Source organism: Musa acuminata, chromosome BXJ2-8 (assembly GCF_036884655.1).
Source record: "Musa acuminata AAA Group cultivar baxijiao chromosome BXJ2-8, Cavendish_Baxijiao_AAA, whole genome shotgun sequence".
Classification (NCBI taxonomy): domain Eukaryota; kingdom Viridiplantae; phylum Streptophyta; class Magnoliopsida; order Zingiberales; family Musaceae; genus Musa; species Musa acuminata.
In genome coordinates, this window is record NC_088345.1 from 3,553,601 (window position 1) to 3,567,449 (window position 13,849).

Here is a 13,849-nt window from a genome sequence, read left to right on the forward strand (position 1 = left end):
GCTGCCGAAGATAATCTCCAATGTTAAAAGAAACCATTAACATATACCCCACCCCCCCCAAAAAAAGGTTGCATTACCATGATTACTCCAGAAAAGTGGGAACATCATCAAGCCAACAGCAACCAATGCGAAATCATTGTTGGGTGATCTCGTAGATAACCCAAGCTAAACCAATATCTCATGTCTGCCCGCAAATTAGACAGGTTATCAGCCTGAAAAATTATAAAATCCCAATGATATTCACGTCGACAAAGGTAATGACATTCTTCTCTCCTTTTTCCTTGCAAGCCATCTATGCCTAGAAATCTTAAGGCATGTTGGAAGAAGAATTCCAAGGAATACAAGAACAGCTGAAATCAGGAAGTGTCTGAAGTAAAGTGCTGCATAGCAAGATACTATGAGCAAGACAAATACCAAAGCAAATGTCAGAGCCACAAAGACATCCCGCCTGCACAATAACAAAATATCACCGAATGTATGCTGTAGAATGATCTTATACTAAAAATGTGATTTCAACAAAAGAAGAAACAGAAAACAAATCAAGCCAAAGAGTTTCATAGATTTTGCACAGATTAAGCTGTAGCACCCCCAACAGTTAGGCATACATGGGGGCAATGACATAAATAAGCTCTTCATCCTACCTCCAAGTAGCACTGACACATTTTTTCAGCATTTATACTGAATTTTGCATCAATTATCCTTCGCACATGCATTTCGATGAACTCTTAAAGGTACAAACATCTGAGCAAGGTCCAAGAACAATCCACGTAAATGAGTTTATTGTCTTGACCAATAATGCTGTATGCCATTCTAGGCATTCGCATAGATGCATGCACTCCATTTGCTTTCAGTAAAAGCTCTGGTTGTAGGTAAAGTTACAGTTTGTCGACCTATGCTTAAAAAACACTTCAACTTGCCCACCCATAATCTAAACAGTGCCACTTAACTCACCTTGTGCTTTGATCCATCAAACATTTGACCCTTGTTGCTACTTGTCTCATATTGAAATTATGAATAAGACAAACATGCATTTACATGTGATACTTATATTAAGAAGGAAGCAATTAAAGTATTTAATGATAATATTAATAAAATCAGCATACAAATACGTGAATCTAATTGGCATGCTGGCACTGATACATCAAGACAGCATTGGTTGGTGTAGAATTGCGTATAAAATGTCTAAATTACGATACCCATATATCCCATATTATTCAAACATGTGCCACATAAGCACCATACTGAAGCCATGTTTGCATTACATATTGAGTCCACATGGATGCACTGTTGCACCATGCCAATGGACGTTACAATAATAGCCATAAGAGTTCATTGGGCTCAACGTCGGTGTTGCCTTTTTACTGTGTCCATGCCAAGTAAACACAATGGTAACAAGGGTCCATTGAGTGGCACACGGATGTCACCGATGCATCACATCAGGGCCACATCAATCCCATGTTATCTTGATGCGAGCAAGCATCACATCACCGTTTCATCCTATATTATTTTAAAAGTCAGGCGTGTAGGTAAATTGTAATGTTTCCTAAATTTAAAACAAATCTATGGTCTGATCTATGCAGTTAGAAGAAGGCAATCAAAGCAATCTTCAATCAGTTCAATTGCATTAAGGAATGTCAGCTAAACAAGATTTCATTTAGTTGTTAATTTGGTTCAAAGCTGCTTCGTTTACTTGGATTTGTAACTAATTCTAGTGCAAATAGCTAGAAGGCATGAACAGAAAATTGGAGCTCAAACTATGCTTCCTGTTAGATGTAACAGGATTCATGTCTGCTGCAACTGGTGGCCCAAACTGATAAGTGTTAGGTGCCTTTATGTGGGACCCTTCCTACTCAGCAAGTTCTTCATGAGTTGACAGCCACCAAAATAGAAGTTATTGACTAATATTTTCAAGCAAAAATCAAGGAACCCACTAAAAGTGATCTTTATATATTTTTTCAGTAGCACCTTAGTGTAGGTTAGGTCTAATGGATAACCTAAAAGAATGCATGTCACTGCTAGAAAACAGATGTGATATCTTTTGAAAAGAAAAAGAAAGGGTAAGTCGGCTCCCATCACGCTTTACTAATTTTATAATTATGGAATAGCAACTAAAATTATGGAAAAAATACATTAAAAACAATAAAAAGTTAGAAAGAAAAGAAAACTTAAACCTCAACATGTCACTGGCTCTCAATAACTAAGCAGATTGAGAGCCAGTGGACTAGCAAACGACCATGGATGTCCACTTGGTTTCCTTCTCAACTCTAAGCCAATGGGATTGTCCACTCTTGCAAGAGATCTGACTTTCATGGGTTTACAATTCCTGTTAAAGAAACAATTTAAGTTATGTAGCTTTTGTTTTAGGCTCCTCAATCGATCATGGCACCTCCTAGAGGAAGCTAAATTTAAGGAAAGTGTCATTGGTCATTAGTACGTCATATACCTTGTCTAAATTACGCAACTTGTCGATCATAGTTTCGTAGTTCATATACTTTCTTAATTCTTCTTCCACATGAGCCTGGATGTGCCCATAGAAACTTCAACATTATCCATAAAGATCCCCTTACTTTGGTGATTCTTAATTATATAAAGATTCTCTGCTTATCTCACAAATAATCCTTAAGTAATATGTGTTTAGGTCATTACACTGTTATCCCATGTTTCAGACTTATCACCTTAGCCCCTTACCACATTACTTTTTTTTTTTAATCCCTACCACATTACGTAGTCAAATTTAGTTTTACCCTTACCCATGATTACCTCTTTAACAAAAATTCCATAGGCTTGAATTTGTTTTTGCATGTAGGAGACCTTCGCATTCCAACGTCCTTACTACATAATTGATTCAAAGATGCCAAAAATGAGACCCATGTAATGTACACATCGCTACTCCTAACAATAAATTATACATCTAAAAAGGAAAATCTATACATCCGAAAGACCAAAAAGATAACACTGCTTAAAGTATACTTCTGAGTACAGCACGGATTGTCCTATGGATTATTCTCATATTTAGGCAGTCTCTACACGTCTAAACCATGACAAAAATCAATGTAAAAGTCACAATCTCTCACCCCATATTTACATATTTTCTCTCTAGTTAACCTATAAGGACAAGATCGCAAATGCAGCATCCATTATATCAAATCGAAACCACATTTCAAGAGAAGGGCATCGTCTGATCATCTCCCCTCGAGAAATTACCTACAGCCAATCCGCCTATAACAAACAAATGGTTTCCAAATCGAAGAGGAGGACTATTTTGTCTCGCATAATTGAAGATTGTTAAGGAATGGAGCGGGAAAGGAAACCTGGTGGTCATCTGGGGCTTGGGAGAGAATGCCGCGAGGGCGCCCCACTTGTGCTGGGATCGGATCTGGTATTCTCTGAGCTGCTCGACGAGCTTCGATCGGGTGATCATCTCGCCGATCCACCGTCCCGACCGCCACTTCCCCTTCACCGAGCTCTTCCCTATCTGCCCCGACTCCAGCAAACATACAGAAGCAAGCAAGAAAACGAGAACAAGTAACGAACACGACGGGCTTGCAGTTTTGCCAAGGCATAAACGGATCGGGTAGGAGACTAATCCGATAAGGAGGCACGTCGAGAAAACCGATAAGATGGTGTAAGCGGGTTGAGTCCGATGGGGTCCGATAACGCCTCATCGGGGGGCTATTTGGGTTTGGCGTTTGTGAATACTACCAAATAAGAATGAATGGATCGAGCTTGCAGTTTTGCGAAGGCATAAACGGATCGGGTAGGAGACTAATCCGATAAGGAGGCATGTCGAGTAAACCGATAAGATGGTGTAAGCGGGTTGAGTCCGATGGAGTCCGATAACGCCTCAGCCTCGGGGGGCTATTCGGGTTTGGCATTTGTGAATACTACCAAATAAGAATGAACGGATCGGGCTTGCAGTTTTGCGAAGGCATAAACGGATCGGGTAGGAGACTAATCCGATAAGGAGCCACGTCGAGAAAACCGATAAGATGGTGTAAGCGGGTTGAGTCCGATGGGGTCCGATAACGCCTCAGCCTCGGGGGGCTATTCGGGTTTGGCATTTGTGAATACTACTAAATAAGAATGAACGGATCGGGCTTATAGTTTTACGAAGGCATAAACGGATCGGGTAGGAGACTAATCCGATAATGAGGCACGTCGAGAAAACCGATAAGATGGTGTAAGCGGGTTGAGTCCGATGGGGTCCGATAACGCCTCAACCTTGGGGGATTATTCGGGTTTGGCGTTTGTGAATACTACCAAATAAGAATGAGTGAAACAGATATAAGCGGGTCGGATCTCAGCCACAAACGGCAAGAACGTTAAATAGAGGGCTGGATTCGTGATCCGAGAAAATTATTGTAAATAGATCCGCTTTCATATGGCAAAACTTTTTTGCGATGTTTGATTGGCATGAAGGAGAGGGAAAAAGATGACTGTTTTATGATCGATGTACTTTGATTACTATCAATCAAAATGTCGAAACTAAGAATACATCCCGTGATTTGGTGTCATAAAGTTCGATTTGATTTGATCTTTAAGGGGAAATTTACAAAGATAATCATAATATCGAATTTCTAAAGCTCTCATGTAGGATCAGAAAGTGAAGAAAACATAATATAAAAAAGAATCTTTTGGGGATATTTATAATTTTCTTCTAATTAATCTGCTGAAGTTTTTACATTAAATTTTGGCTCGGATGCAAATTCATATCAAATTATCAATATTAAAATGATTTTATAATACAAGACATCTTACCACCATAATTACTTCTAACAATTAGCACTAGAACATGGTGACATTTCCTTACACAGATTGATGGAGAGATATAAGCATATAATATAAATTGAAGAGAGACATCCTAGTAATTAAGCCAGTGTGTAGTCAAAAAATATCAGAGTCCTGCAAGCATCAAGTACGAATTTTATATAATGCTTGAATGGAAGAACCAAAATCCAAAAAGACAGAATGTATTGCTTGCTACAAGAAACATGTCATAATCCCTAGAAATTTGATTCCGTCAGTCTTTCGAGCTTATTTTTACTAATGCCAATAAACAACAACACTGCAACTACAGGAAACAATCACTAGGGGGGGAAAAAAAATCATGTTTGCATCTAACCCTCAGCAACAATTTCATGAATTTTCTCACTGATATCTGGATCTTCAGATCTAACTGCAAGTTTCATTGCAACCTGCTTAGACCCATCAATACCAAATGACACTCTGACTAACACTTTCACGTTGCCAATAAAAATTCCAGAGAGCAAACATGTGTGAGATCTTGAGTTGTTTGGGACAACCTCAGTTCCCTGCAAAAAAAAAAATCACACGAATCAAAAAACTGGAGCCAGTTGAAAATAACTTTGATTTTAGCATCGAAACACACAAGTATATCAAGACAAAGGAACAGCAAGGGACAGAACGAAAATAAGAAGTATGTGTTGCATACTATCCGGTTGATTGCAAGAAAAAGTGAGGGCAGAATGCACGGTTTACAAGAAGAGTTAATTGAATTAGCTAACCTCGCAAGGCTGCATGCCAAGGATATCTATAACTGCACTAACAGTTTCCGCCAAGCTTTCTTTCACACCAAGACCATACTCATCAATCCGCTCATTATCTGGGTCCAAATTTTCCCAAGCATTTTTGAAGTTGGAGACTCCCACCTTCAACATATAGTCAGCTGCGACAATTTCAAGATCTTCTAGCTGGTATTCATCTTCGACACCTTCTTCGTCTGCTTCCCCTGTAGCTGGATCTACCTGATGTATAGATAAAAGGAGAATAATGATTGAATTTGTACAAATGATGCAGAATAGAAAGTGTATCCCTAACAATGACAAAATAGGTGCAATAGCAGTAGAAGATCAATGTAGCTGACACTAAATTGTTGAATTTAGTCAAAAGTTACCATTTCTATTGCCATCTTTGTTTTAAGAATATTTATATGTTCTAACGCTTGCAAATTTTGGCATGCCTTATGAGAGAAGTTAACTTATGTGGAAGCAGTATCTTTGTAATTACCCAAGCAAGTCACCATATAGCCAATTTATTTTACCACAACTTTTTCAAAGATAATAGGCGATCAGGAAAATACTCCCTCCACATTGGGAGTATATATGAGAGGCTAGCCAAGCATCCAATTAACTCCCAGCACTTCACTTGTCCAACCACGAACACAATCACAATAGCCAAATGTAATCAAAATTTAAAGGGACCGCACCATGTGCATTGTCATGTCCTCCGACATAATGATTTTGAGAAGCTCAACATTAATGTAATTGGCAACTGTAGCACTGTATGCATGAATGACATCAGCATCTTGAAGTTTGAACCATGCTCACATGTTTCATAGCGGACTCCTTGTACCCCACATTAAGCCACATCCACTCTACATAATATAGAATGGTGGAATTCTACCATAGCATTTGCACATGTCTCTAGGACAAGCACAAGACCTATATTTCCACATTGCATGTTTCATGTGGCTTTACCAAAAGTTAATATTTATGAGGTAAGGATAAAGACTCTTCTCACAACCCCTAATATTCCCATTGTTTTGTATCCAGACATGCACACAAAGCAATTAAAAACAATACTTGAACATACGAATCTTGTCAACTTAATATAGTTTCTTAGCTGAAGAAAAGGTCAATTGAATACCAATAAGAAAGAATCAAATTGTAACTTACGATGAAAAGAATTGGCACTACTTGCTGATATTTTAATTACCATGGATATCAGCAATGCTTCCATATCTTTTGTGTATTGTGAGCTCTAAACCAAATGTATAGAGTGAATGGATGTGTGTGCATATAGTGTGTTGTTAAGAGATATTTTTCAATGAGCTGTGGAATATTATACAAATTTATTTACCGTTACCTAGTAAAAAGAAGAATTTCAGGATCAAAGTTTTTATAGAAGCACATGTAGAGAGATCCAATAGAGCAGCTTTTTCTTAGCGTATGACCTTGTAACTAAGTAGTCTCAACTAATCCAAGGTGAATGTACTCAATGCAAATCTTCTTGAGAAAGCATGCTTTTCATTTATCCAAAAGTAGCACACATCTTAAACTTGAAATGCAAAAGAACGGAACTTCTTCCACTATTTAGATTTGATAACATCATAAGCATCTAAAATACCTAAAGAATGTTAAAGAGTCAAAACCCAGGTTAATACAAGAAAAACCAAATGATGATCCATTGGTCTCCTCCAAGGAGACCGACAAATTATTGAAGATCTAATAGAACATATCGTACACAAAACTCAACTCCCACAGACATTGCAGCATTCTTTCGAATGTGATGTCCTGCAACATGACAAGTAGTTCTTTAAATAGCTGTCCTTGCTAATTTCATTGCATCATCACTTAAACAAAACACACTGTTGTCACCAATCCTAAACCAAGACAGCCAAAACTAGTATTTTTTTGCATATTTGCTTCCACTTATTTCAGTAGAATAATCTAGAAACCTTCTTGAGAAGCTATATGCTACTTATCATAATCAAACACACTATGTTATCGGTGATTTTCACAACTACTATACTGACAATGGGAAAGGACCTTAACGATGCCCACTCATAGCACAAAAAAATAATATGACTAACAAGCAAAAGGAAATCAAACCGATATAAAAAGAAAATAGTATCTATTGCAACCCTAACTGGAACATTTAGATCATTGGACTTCCAAGGGAAATAATCCTCTAATATCCCCAAACCTATTTCAAACAGAAAAGCATGACAATAACGAAGCACACATAAATAGATGTGAAACAATATTGGAGTAAACAAGCCATAAGTCAAACCTCCTTCACCACGAACTTTAAAAGGTTTGAGAATTTTCCAATAGCAGGAACACCTTCTGGTTTTTCAAATGCAACAAAAGTCTGCCCTGGTGAATCATAAGGTAAGGATTGTAAAGGCTTTGTTAGGACTTCTGAAAATTCCTCAGCTTCAGATGCATCAACAAAAACAGTAACCTGGGGAAAATGAAAATCAGAACACATTTTAAGCATAAGCAGAATTAATGGAGAAACTGTTCCCTGAGATAGGTAATACCTTTTCTAGTAATTGTTCTGGGATGGTGTTTGTGCAGTTGTATTGGAACACAACATGGCCATCAAAGATGTGCTTCACTACATTAACCGCATATTCAGTTTCTGGCTCGGTCAACTCCATGGGTGAACACGACTGACAAAACGATAAAAAAATTTAAACTGTCATGCAAATATAATAACTATAAATTACAATACTAAAATGCAACAATTACCTTGAAGAGTTTTCCAAAGCTGGAGAACTCGGGAATGGAAGAAAGCAACTTTTCATATGCATCAACAACTGAGGTAGGACCACTCGGAGGAGCCCCTAAACCAATTGCCTTCTTACCAGGAGCCTTTTTCTCAGCAAGAGGTTGCGACTTGACTTCCTTTGGAACCGAAGTAATATCAAAAGGTATGTCTGAAGCCTCCTGAATTTAAAGAAATGGGAAGGGGTAAGCAAAAGAGTAAGTCAGAGAAATAACTATGCAGTGTCATATAACAATATAATATAGGGCATGTACGTAGTTCCGCAAGCTTGTTTCCAAGTTGACAAGTGGCACATCCAATGGACCAAATAGGAAGTCTTTTACATCTTCGTCAGTTCCACCAACAGAAGCATCACTTACTAGAGTGTTCAGATAAAGTGTCGCCCGGTCCCTAACCTATGTCAAATAATAGTGGAATGAGAAAGTGATATTTGAAGAATTATTTGAAGAGACATTATCATATCCAAGAAACGTCCCACAAAGCAAACAGAAAGTTGCAATGTTGTAATAGCCACAAGTTCTAACAAGTAATAAACTGCGAAGTGTTTGGCAGCAAATAATCATGCTTACTAAAGGCAAATAATTACATAATTTCAACTTTAGGAATATCCAATAGCATGCAAGAGGGAACCCTTTTTTAACTAACAGTACATATTGAATATAAACTTAGAGGATAGAAAGTGCCAGATATTTTACAGACTTTCGGAAATATTAGATATTGCCACATTGAAAAAAAACTGATTGCATGCGTTCGCTAGGTAAATGATTGTATTTAGGAAGATATGCAGTTATTACCTCATCATCACTATCAAATAGGCAACGTCTCAACAGAACAAATATACGAGGCTGCAGAAAATAGCCAAATTACGGAAGCAGTAAGTGACAGATTATTAGTTTAAAATATTTCTCTAAGAAAACAACATATTTGGGTACCTTTAACGAGTCAACCATTGCACCAAACTTCGCCAAGGTACTTACAGCAGAAGCTCGGACAGTTGCATTTTCAAGTATCACACGATTGTAGATATAACGAATATATTTACTAGGATCTGAAGTCTTTGGTCCTTCATTACCAAGAAAGTGAAGTATCTAGCAGCAACAGTATGAAGCAGCTGATTCTCATTCAATCAAATGAACATGGAAAAGACCACTGAGCTATAGCTGAAGATTGGCATCAAAAGAGAATTACCTGAGTCGACAGATATGTGAACTCACAATCCTCAATGAATTCGCAGAGATGAAACAAGCCGATTTCTTTAGCATCTGGTATATCTCTGATAAGTATGACTATTGAATCAACAATTGCTTTCTTATAGTCAAAACCCCCTTCTTCTCGAAGAATGTTACTTAAGAAATTCATCCTAGCCAGCAAGTGGAACAAAAGAAATTTTAACTTCATGTAAATCAACAATCTTACAAACTAAGAATTTAAATGTGCAATTTACAAACATTGAACGGTATTTGAGAGGAAACTTCAAGCACAGAGATCTTATAGCTTCCACAACAACAATCTTGAATTCATCTGCGATATCTGACATAAAGTTTGTTATTTGTTTCATCAAGCGATCAACACTTGACTCATTTCCTGTTTTTAAAAGTGTAGTTATAGCAAGAGTTGCAATGCTCCTGTTTTGGTCTGAGATTAAGCTTTCCATATCAATGTTGCAATTTGTAACTGCCAGCGGATGTGTCGAAGCAACCTGCAAGAATTCAATGAAGCTTAATAAACACTATGAATGATGAATAAAATATCTACAGTTCACCAAAATTTTTCATCACCAACAAATAACCAGCACCATCTTTTTAGCTAATCTAGACTGTTCATTGAGACCATACATTGATGACAGAATAATCCGAGCATCAAAGTAAACTAAACCAGTGATGATAACCAGAATTAACACTAAAACAAAAAACAATAGAACACATAGCCAGAGTCATGGGTAAAAATTATTAAACAGTAAATTACTCCAATACACAAAAATATTGCAACAGGTTGTCAAGTTATTCCATAATATCATTCAGTGATATATATATATATATGTGTGTGTGTGTATGTATGTATGTATGTATGTATGTATGTATGTATATATATAAGTATATATATATGTATATATATATATTATTTTTTATTATTATTTTTTGGGGTCCCAATTTCACTTGTATCACTGAAGTTGCTTCATATATTTGCAAAAGAATTTATTGTGAAATTCCTAAAATATAATAACACAAGAAAACACTCTACAAGAGTTTGTAAAACATAGGCATTTCAAGGTTCCTCATACAATTTAGCATCAAAGTTCTGCTCTCTTATATGCCCTTTTTTTTCATTTTGAGTTTCCAAACACTGAGTATAACTTTAAATATAGAAATAACCGATTAAGTATGGAAAAGCAGAAGAGAAAAGGCAAAAGTGCTTTCTTGGATGTAATAAGGGAAGCATACGATTACGATTTATGGAGAAAAACTAAAATCAAAATTGAAAGCTATAATCACCTTATTTAGAGTTCTAATAGCTGCAAACCGAAGAACAGGCTTGGATGAACTCAAAAACAACTGAAGAACAGTTATTGCAGGAGTCAACTCTCTACTGGTCACACCACTCAACTCTGTTATTGCTCTTGCTGCTTCAAAGACGACCATTTCTGATTTATGTCGTAGACAAGATTCAAGATAATCAAAAAATGGGCGCTCGCCTGCTTGTGTATTCATACTTGATTCTCTAATTACCTGACAATATATCCAAGTTAGTAAGTTATATATTGGTTATGCTTAATGTCAAACACTGAGAAAATACCTGGCTGGTGTATCGTATCAGAAGGCATTGAGCTAAAGGTGACCGCACTGAACCTTTTGTCAAGCTAGTAACCAGCTTACTAACAGCCAGGCGATCATTTTGTCTTATCTGCAAGTAGAAGCCAATTTGTTCAAGTGGATTTAAATGGAAAATTAAAATGATCATGTTGAAGTAGTAAATATAACATGAACAAGGGAGCAAACAATATAAGTCTAGATTATGGCCCATCTTATAGTCTGATAACACACAACTTATTACATAGAAGAGCAGACAAATATAGCTAAAATAAAGTTCATTTTACACAGATTGCAAACATAATTACATTAACTTTTAAAGTCAGCTTGACCAATCAAAATAGATTATATTGTTTGAATATATGCTGTAGGAATGGAAAAGAACACTGAAATTTAATATGTTTATTAAAACTAAATGATGAAACTTAAAAAGTGGCAACACATAAATTAAATACACATCAACAGATAACTAAGAAAGCAATGCAAATTTTATGAATCTCTTTTATAAGAAAGCTTTAAAAGATATTATAAGAAATTGACGAACAAGAAAAATTATACAATATGCATAAAAAAATAAAATAACAATTTAACTTAGTTAATACTATAGATTAATTCTTTAATATATACTGAACTTGATTCTAGAAGATTTCAGATACCAAAAATTGAATATGAATATGGACATATTGACAGACACGACTTAACCATTTCCAGAACCAATCTGACGATAACACATACTGACTGACATATAATCCAACCCACTTTAACCCCTTTCAGTAGGTTTGATGGTTCCATGTGCATACTTATGAAACAATTGATGCAATTCCCACCAATATTGGTGTTACTGTCAGAAGTTACGTAAGGAAGAATGCAGATTTCTAAGTACATTTAGGGTTTTAACATATTAATACACTATAAAATAAAGCACCTGGTGAAGAAGTGCAAGTGCATGAAATTGAACCAGAGCAGCTCTTGATTGAACAGCTTCCTGAACCTCGTTGCTCCATCTTTTTACAATTTCCGAGTTTGTCTGTTTTTAGGTTAACAGAAATGAAAAACTTAAACATGGAAGTAAACCATTAACATGATGAAAAGAGAGGCAAGGGTACCTGAAGCAAGTGAACTCCACTAACAAGTGCAGCACTAGCAACAATAGGATTTTTGTCAACGATCGCTTGTTTCAAGTATCTCTCAATTTGTGTAAGTAGAGTACTATCTGTAATTCTACAAAGGACTCGTATAGCATTGGCTCTATACATATCAGTCTTACTATTCATATCCTTCATCAATGAGCTTGTGACGATAATAACCTACATGGAATCAATCAACAAGTTACTCCTTGAACCATAAGTTACAGAAATCACAATTCTACTGAAGACAAATTATTGTCACCTAACCTCATCTGCAGAGGGTGAGAGTTCCTTAATCATCAAGTAAACCATCCTCCTAAGCACTGTGTCCTTTGATTGAAACAGTTTTGTCACAGCAAAAAAGACTTCCGTGGCTTCAACCTACAACACAGAAAGAGGACCATAATGTTACAAAGTTCGAGATGTGAAAGACTTCAGGCACAACAAAAGCTGCAAATGTATCAGACAGTATCAGGATCCCACCTTGGTAAATGTTTCTCCTTGATTAAGCAAATACAGAAGCTTTGTGATAACCTGTAAATGCAGCATCAAAGTGATGATTACAAGTCCATTTCAACATAATTATACATGCATAATAGCACAGATCTGGATTTGGGATAAGCTTACCTGCGAGCATCTTCTGGCATCGAGTTGAGGATCGTGGAAAACTCTGGCCTCTTGGAGTACTGCGCCTTTCTCTATTCCATAAAAGGGAGAGTATTCCTCTGCAACAAAAAAACAACGATATCAATACTCTTAATCTTTCCAAACACCAGCTCAGATCGAAATGATAGCACAGTTTGACGTTTCAAGAACAATAATTTTCTCCACGCATCAAATACCAGCAAGATCTAGAAGGCTAAAGCACTACATTGCATGAAACGGAGTGAAGAAGGCTAATTCCATCGCTACACCAGGAAACAACATCTCAACCGCATCAGATCCATTCTAAAATCTCGCAGAGAAAGGGTTTTCCACACAGATCTAAGTCGAAAGGCGGCGGATCCACCCGGAAGCTTTTGGTGCAAAACGTCAGATGGTTAAATTCGAATAACAATTTTGGGCGAAAACGACAACGAAATCTAGAAGAAAACCACTGATTCTACAGAAGAACATCAGAGAGCGATCGATTAGGGTTGAGAGATCACCTTCCTCGTCAAGGTCGTCGTCCTTCTTCACGAAGGGCTGAGCCATGTCGGAGTCGCGAGATCCGATGGGATCGACGAGGGGGAAGGATCGAATGGTTCCGTCGACGAAGTCTCGGCTCGATCGAGGGTTCTTCCTTTGCTACGACCTAGGGAAGATGGCCCAAAGCCCAGTCGCGTGATTTAAGATAGGAGGCAAATGCGAATACATACGCTTTGCGAACGGTGGACGAAGGGGAAGAAAATGCGGAACCGTGAACGGTGGATGGAGGCGGAGGCTGCAAATCCAACGGACCACGTGGATCATACGATATCTGCGTCCGATCCGAACAGCCACTCCTTGTTATGACCCATGCTTTTTATTTTTGTTTTTGTTTTTCTTCTATTGCGAAACGTTTTTTTCTCAGTTTCTCCATTTCTTGCTTCTTAATACAAACATTACGTTCGAATTTTTAAA

The 13,849-nt window shown here is 37.2% G+C and overlaps 1 protein-coding gene across 1 annotated transcript; it reads right to left on the reverse strand.

Annotated features, from left to right (window-relative positions):
- Nucleotides 1–4,894: 4,894 nt before the first annotated feature.
- On the reverse strand, nt 4,895–13,619 carry LOC135618733 (coatomer subunit gamma-2-like). Its single transcript, XM_065119893.1, has 18 exons — nt 13,396–13,619; nt 12,875–12,972; nt 12,731–12,781; nt 12,515–12,628; nt 12,227–12,427; nt 12,046–12,147; nt 11,107–11,214; nt 10,806–11,039; nt 9,762–10,012; nt 9,502–9,673; nt 9,246–9,401; nt 9,108–9,158; nt 8,568–8,708; nt 8,277–8,474; nt 8,066–8,197; nt 7,813–7,986; nt 5,526–5,765; nt 4,895–5,312 (listed from the first exon to the last, which is right to left on the reverse strand). The coding sequence occupies exons 1-18, from the start codon at nt 13,439–13,441 to the stop codon at nt 5,118–5,120; spliced, it is 2,664 nt and encodes an 887-aa protein (XP_064975965.1). The 5' UTR covers nt 13,442–13,619; the 3' UTR covers nt 4,895–5,117.
- Nucleotides 13,620–13,849: the final 230 nt, after the last annotated feature.